Below are 7,413 nucleotides of genomic sequence, written 5' to 3'. Positions count from 1 at the left end.
ACCTACAAGACCTATGTGCAATGTTGGAGCCACACCTGCGTCCTCGCAGTGCATATTCAACAGCACTCAAAGCAACGGCGAAGGTGATGGCATTCCTGCATTTCCTGGCTACTGGGTCATTCCAGAACACTGTGGGCATCGCAGGGGGTATGTCCCAACCAACATTCAGCATGGTGCTACAGGATGTCCTGTTGGCTATGATGCTACACAAGGACCAATTCATACATTTCCCCAGGAGGCAGGAATTGGCGGATGTGAAGAGCAAATTTTATGCACTTGGACACGTCCCTAATGTGGTTGGTGCAATAGACTGCACACATGTTGGCCTGGTTCCATCACAGGCACAGGAGCACATATACAGGAATCTGAAACATTTCCATTCCATCAATGTGCAGGTGGTGTGCCAGGCCGATATGATCTTCTCACACTTCTGTGCCAAGTTTCCAGGATCAGCCCACGATTCCTACATCATGCGCAACAGCATTGTGCCCCAGCTGATGGCAAATCTGCTTCCGGAGCAGGCATGGATTGTGCGTGAGTACAAAGAGTCAAGTCGTGTGCTGTTTGTGTGCTTTGCTGTCCTCGGCCAAATTTCAGACACTCAAGCTGTATGTGTATTTCACACTTAGGTGACTCTGCATATCCCAAAGGCCCTTGATTGCTGAGCCCACTACGCAATCCCAGGACGCCAGCCGGAGTTCGCTACAACAATGCCCATGGTAGGACACGTCGGGTGGTTGAGCGAACATTTGGACTCCTGAAATCGCGTATTCGCTGCCTCAACAAGACCGGAGGGGCTCTGCAGTTCTCACCCGTAAAGGTGTGCCAGATAGTGGCAGCATTCTTCGTGCTACACAACCTGGCCTTTCGGAAGGGAATCCCCTTGATCCTGGATGATGATGACCAGCCACAGCCCCCACCTTCAAACCCCCAAATGTCAAGTGACGAGGATAGTGGAGAGGAGGAAGGTGTCGACCAGCGTCAGCAGTTCATCAATAACTACTTCACTTGAAGGTGAGTGACAATGTACAATGTGGCCGTTGTCTGCTGATGTTGTGCCTGGTGAATGGCTCTATATGAGCTTTGTGACTGCAGCATGTTGTTGAGTCCGTGCTGGCTGCAAATGTGTTGGGAACAGGGTAGTTTGGCACTGCTACTTGATGTCTATGTCGGTACTGTTGCTCCTTGTGACGTGTGCAGATTGGTGTACTTTGATGACAAGTGTTGTGTGATGGTTGATAGGCCACCACCTGAGTAGCGACTAATGTTCTGTTGTGTTTTTCTAGGTCCCTTCAGCCTCTACTTGCCTACAGAGAATCCCTGCTCCTGTGACATTGTATTCATGGGTAACATTTTACATACTGTGATAAACATGGAACAGAGACAACTACATTGGTGCATGATTAGTGTTTATTTACAATAAATATCTATGAGAGAGAAGCGGATATTTACATACATGTGAATGGTGAATCACTGATTTGGCAGGGACGGTAGATGAGAAAATCAAGTAAACATCACATTGGTATGGTGACACAGTCCAACAGACAGATAAAATTTTCACTGCAGTGTGGGTGAGGACAGTATACAAAATCAATGGCAGGGTGAAGAGGGGTGCCATCATGGCTGGCTCCTTGACTGGCCTTTGGCAGGTGCTTTGCCATGGGATGCTGCCAAGGATTTCTTTAGACGGCCCCTTGATCTTTTGGCAGGGGGGACACAGGTGCAGGGCCAGTGGGGTCTGAGGAGTCCCCCTTGTCATCCTGCGGCCCACTGGAGGGAGGTGGAGGTGTTGGTTGTGCCGCAGGCCTGTCCCTCAGGACCACCACTAGCTGGCCCAAGAGGTCCACGATTTGGCCCATGCAGTCCACAAGTTGGCCCATGCAGTTGTCTATGGACCGCAGCATCTGTTGTTGCTCATGGGCATCTTGTTGAGCCTGCACCAATTGTCCCTGGGTCTGTTCATAGACCCCAACAACTCTGGTGATGTGTGCCAGGGATTCGGTTCCAGGGTCCTGTTGGCTTCAAGTCCCCCTCGGCCTCCCACCTGGCCTGCTGTCATGGCCCTGTTGCCTGACCACCCACCTACTCTCCCTTACCTCCGCAGTTGTTGGGGTGGGCTGGTTGTCCTCTGGGGCAGGGCGAGTGTTGCAGGCAGAAGTGGTAGTGGGGATGGCGGTGGCACAGGTCATTCCAGCAGGGCTCAGCGTTGATGTTGCGGGAGGGGTCAGTGGGGTCCTGGGACAGATTGCGCCCTGGCACACCAGATGTGCTGGGTTGGTCCTTCACATCCTCAGCATCCTGGGAGTCTGCATCAGAGTGTCCATGTTCCGGGGGAGGAGACTGGCTTAGCAGGGTTAGGTTGTCGTCCTCTGCAGTCAGTTGTTGGTCACCTGTGGGACAGAGGGTAGATGGTCATTGACTTACACCCCTCAAGCTTGCTGTGTTTGATGTCTCTCATTTACATGTTATGCTACACACAGTTAAGTATTTCACGCATTGTATGTCTGCACAGTGATGTGCGTCATGCCATGATGTGGAGTTACATTCATCATTTTCTATGGTGTGACGTGATTGGATACCATGCCCCACGTGTAGGATTTCTGATTATGATGAAAGGTTGTCATCTGACAACTGGCATAGCTACAACTTGATGTGAAGCATCTTTGCTGATTACTCTGCCTGGCAGCCATTACTTGTGCACATGAACTAGCCATTGTCATCTCATGCATACCGTTGTCATGTCCTGTGCTTGTATTTCTTTATACAACAGACCATGCTTGTTTAGTTTTCCCATGGTCCTTCATGCTCAGCAGCCATGGACGTTACAGACGACATTCGGGGCAGTGCATGTAAGGTCCCCGATTTGCTTACACAATATTTTTGGGGCGTCATAGTTCTGTTTCTATCACAGTTACGTACGCTTAGCTGTCTGCATACTGTCAATAGATATGTTGTTTGGTTCTATTTCAATGTGAATTTTGGCCTTGTGTTGTCATATGGCTCAATGCTTTTGGTGAGGGATGGTAGGGTTCATGCACTCTCTGCTTACCTGTCCAGTTTTACTCTTGGGGGGGATTTTCAGACACATGCTAAGGGGGGGAGGGGAGGTTGGAGTGCTCCATCCTGCTGATGGGTGAGACAGGGATGCCTGTTAGGAGTTGTAGTTCCGGCTCCCAAGACACATTCCCCCTCCCTGTGAAGTTGGCTACCTACCTGTAAGGGGAGGGTGTAGCAGAAAATGGCTAACACATGCTTCTGGGTGGGGTGGAATGCTACATCCTGCTCAGGGGTGGGAAGGGGGGCCTGGTGGGAGTTGTATTGCAGGCCTCCCAAACCCAAACATCCCTCCCTGTGCAGATGACTACCTACCTGTTAGGTGAGGGGGAACCATACAATGGCTGACACATGCTTCTGGGTGGTGTGGAGTGCTCCATCCTGCTGAGGGGTGGGACAGGGGGGCCTGTTAGGAATTGTAGTGCTGGCTCCCAAAACACATTCCCCCTCCCTGTGAAGATGGCTACCTACCTGTTAGGTGAGGGGGAACCATACAATGGCTGACACATGCTTCTGGGTGGAGTGGAGTGCTACATCCTGCTCAGGGGTGGGACGGGGGCCTTGTGGGAGTTGTAGTGCAGGCCTCCCACCCCCAAACATCCCTCCCTGAGAAGATGGCTACCTACCTGTTAGGTGAGGGGGAACCATACAATGGCTGACACATGCTTCTGGGTGGTGTGGAGTGCTCCATCCGGCTGAGTGGTGGGACAAGGGGGCCTGTTGGGTGTTGTAGTGCTGGCTCCCAAAACACATTCCCCCTCCCTGTGAAGATGGCTACCTACCTGTTATGTGAGGGGGAACCATACAATGGCTGACACATGCTTCTGGGTGGTGTGGAGTGCTCCATCCTGCTGAGGGGTGGGACAGGGGGCCTGTTGGGAGTTGTAGTGCTGGCTCCCAAAACACAGTGCCCCTCCATGTGAAGATGGCTACCTACCTGTTAGGTGAGGGAGAACCATACAATGGCTAAGAAATGCTTCTGGGTAGGGTGGAGTGCTCCATCCTGCTGAGGGGTGGGACAGGGGGGCCTGATGAGAGTTGTAGTGCAAGCCTCCCACCCACGGACAGAACTAGCTTGGTAAATGGCTGCCTACCTATTAGGTGAGGGTGAAGCAGACAATGGCTGACACATTCTTCTGGGTGGGGTGGAGTGCTCCATCCTGCTTAAGGGTGGGACAAGGGGGCCTGGTGGGAGTTGTAGTGCTTTTTGTCTGGACACGTATGACACAGTTGATGTTGGATACCTTTGTGGTGTATCAGGTTGAGTGGAGGTTACATCTGTGAGACCTGTTTTGGGTATTGTGGGGCAGAACAATGGACTTGGGCCTAGGGGTTGTAGGTTTGTAGTTGTGCAAGACAGTCCATAGCAGTGTGACGGTATACATTTGTTAGTACTTACCAGCTTTCACTCCCCCGGGTAATCCTTCAATACTCTCTGGATGCAGTATGGCAAGCACCTTCTCCTCCCACTCAGAGAATGGTTTAGGTGGAATGGGAGGGCCTCCGCCAGTCCTGTCAGCCAACTCACGGTTCTTGGCCCTCTTCTTCTTGACCATGGTCTTCAGGTCTTGCCACCGCTTCTGTATTTCCTGCTTGTTGTGGAGGGTGGTCCCTACTGCATTAACCTTGTTCACTATCCTCACCCACATTTGGGTTCTGGTGGTTAATGGTGTCTGTTGGACCATGTTACCATCGAGTTGTGGTTCAACTCTGATTTTCTCATCTACCATGACTGCCAGCTCTGTATCTGTCAATTTTGGCATTCTGTGTGGTGCCATGGTGTGTGCTGTGCTGATGTTTTGGGGTGCAGTTGTGAGGGTGGTGTGTGTGGTGTAGGTGGTGTGTGTGTGTGTTGTGGTGGTGTTGTGATGTGTGCAGGTTTGCCTCTTCTTTGTTCTCTGGTGTTGGGTCCTTCAGTTGTGGAGTATTACAAAGGATTGTGGTCAGGGAAGGGGCCTGTTTTATGCTCAGCTATGTGGGTGTGGCAAGCTAGTGTATTGCTGTCAGGTGTGTTGTGTGGGTTGTCCTGTGATTTGTTGGTTTGAATTTGCAATGGGGGATTTTAGGTTGAGATTGGGGGCAGGGCTACTTCCCAGTGTGCATTTGGTGGCCTTATTGTGTGTCTTTGTCATCGACTGCCATTTTTTTCACGGATCCTCCGCAGCGATGGCTATGCTGCAGCCCTCCCGCCGGCTATCAGATTCATCACTGTTTGCGACCGCGGCAGTCGGATACAGCGGAACGTATCGGGGATATCATAATGTCACAGGCGGTTACTCCGCGTGTCTGGTGGAGGTTTGTATATTTCCCGCTGCAAATACGACCATTGCGGTTTGATTTTCACCAGCTCTGCTGGTTACAGTTGTTTTTTTGCTGCCTCCTACCGCCGTGGTCGGAAGTTTTGGGGAGTTTATCATAATCTGACCGGCGTTTTTCCCGCTAGTCTTGTGGGAGGTCTTTTCCAGCTACCATGGCGGTCGTGATGGTTTTCCGACCGCCATCCTAATCGACCCCTACGTTTTTAAATATATTATAATAGTTTGCGTAGCTTTAAATACATGGTAGTGGAAATAGTATATGTATTAATTTCTATATTTTTTGTTATATTTGTTTTAATTTATAGTGTCTTTTTGTTTATTTAAAATTATAATATATTTAATGATGTTTTTTATGTGTGAAATATTTTGAACTACATTTTAAGAAGTTTAGGGGCATATCGGCAAGGGCCGGCGATAATTATCGCTATGCACACTTAGCGCTAGGATAATTATCGCCAGCTATCATGGAATTTTATCGCTGAGATAGCGTGCTTTCAGCAACGCTTATCTCAAAAGCGATAAAATTCCTCGCGCTAACAGCCAAAAGTGAGATTATCGCTGGAAATCCAGCGATAATCTCACACATTTTTGGCGTTAGCTTGCTGATAAGGCAGGTCATACTTAGCCATTATATCCACCTTACATTGGATATAATGGCTAAGTCAGGGTAAAAGCAGGCGTAAGGAAAGTAGCGTTAACTGTGGTTAACGCTACTTTTCTTATTGCTATGCCTTTTAAACGATTCCCTTGATAATTGGAGAAATGTCAGTTAGCGACATTTCTCCAGTTATTTTGGGACGGAACGCCCACTTTGCATCTCATTAGAGATGTAAAGTGGGCGCTATGGGAAAGGGAGCTATAGCAAGGAATCACGCTTTAGCGTGACCTTGATGATTAAGCGATAAAATTATCGCCGCTTTTCGTCCGAAAACGGACGCTAAAGCGTCAATAATTTGTCATTGCAAGCTTGCTGATATGCCCCTTAGTTTTTTAATGTTATTAGGGCGGTTTGTTTTTTAAAGATTTTATTTTTTTCGTATATGTTTATATAGATTTTTTCAAATATATTATTTAATAATTTTGAAATTATAATATAAATAAAAATGATTTGTTTAAAAATTGTTTAGGTAGATATATGTTAATGTATTTTATTATATATGTGTAAAACTTTTTAGGATTTTATTTATTATTTAATTTTATCGATAAGCAAAACAATATTTAGTAAAACACTAGTAATTACATTCAAAAGATTTTTTGATATTTTCTACTTCTCATTATAAATAAAGGATGACGATATTTTTACGTAGATGTTTTGGTCAAAATATTTTGGGGGTCGATATTCTGTCAGTGAACCCTTATCAGGGCAGATATAACCAACCTTCTGGTTCTGATCCTGGTCCCGCTACTGTGTCACGCCTGGAAGGGGTCCCACGGTAACGCTTTGCAAAGATATGTATACAGTAAATGTTCTTTCTCCCATAAGAAAGCATTTTGTGTAAAGACGCATTTTATTGTATGTTTGACTTACCTGATAAAAATTGATAATGCAAAACGTACCTAACTGTATACGAAGTTTGCGGTATCTAAATTTATATTACAATATTAGTTATTGTTCTAAAATTGGTTGCGGATATCATTTGATTGTGTCTCATTTACTGCCTCTGTGAGTACAAATGCTTAGCACTATACTCTGATAAGACAAAACTGATCGACCACACTGCCACAAAATAGAGCATGTAGTGACCGTTATTTGAGTCCTGTTAAGCAATAAGGCTTGTCTTCACTCTGCACAGTGTACCTTACTTTGGTGAACTATATAGAGAGCCCGGCTCCTACAATGCAAGATCAAAACATGTGTCATATTTTTCAAGTATTGACTTTCAGATTAATAAAGGCTCTTTATAAGGAGGAGGGAGCATGTCAAACTTCCAAAGCACCAGCGGTGCAGCATCCAGCGCTGAACGGCATCTGTGAGGCACCTTCTCCGAGTCAGTCCGGCTAATCGTCCCTTCTTGAATGGTGGTTTCCCATGTAATTTTCT

At 47.3% G+C, this 7,413-nt stretch overlaps 1 protein-coding gene across 1 annotated transcript; it reads right to left on the bottom strand.

The window, feature by feature from the left end:
- Positions 1-4,442: 4,442 nt before the first annotated feature.
- On the bottom strand, positions 4,443-4,832 carry LOC146835300 (myb-related transcription factor, partner of profilin-like). Its single transcript, XM_085599971.1, has one exon. The coding sequence runs from the start codon at positions 4,830-4,832 to the stop codon at positions 4,443-4,445; it is 390 nt and encodes a 129-aa protein (XP_085456097.1).
- Between the last annotated feature and the right edge of the window lie 2,581 nt (positions 4,833-7,413).

Source organism: Triturus cristatus, chromosome 4_2, assembly GCF_964204655.1.
Source record: "Triturus cristatus chromosome 4_2, aTriCri1.1, whole genome shotgun sequence".
NCBI classification, from domain to species: domain Eukaryota; kingdom Metazoa; phylum Chordata; class Amphibia; order Caudata; family Salamandridae; genus Triturus; species Triturus cristatus.
The sequence above is the reverse complement of the archived record's forward strand: the minus strand, read 5'-3'. Positions and strand labels throughout refer to the sequence as shown.

Bases quoted from the DNA above. Each gene is read 5' to 3' on its own strand.
- LOC146835300 (XM_085599971.1), bottom strand. From the start codon at position 4,832: ATGGCACCACACAGAATGCCAAAATTGACAGATACAGAGCTGGCAGTC.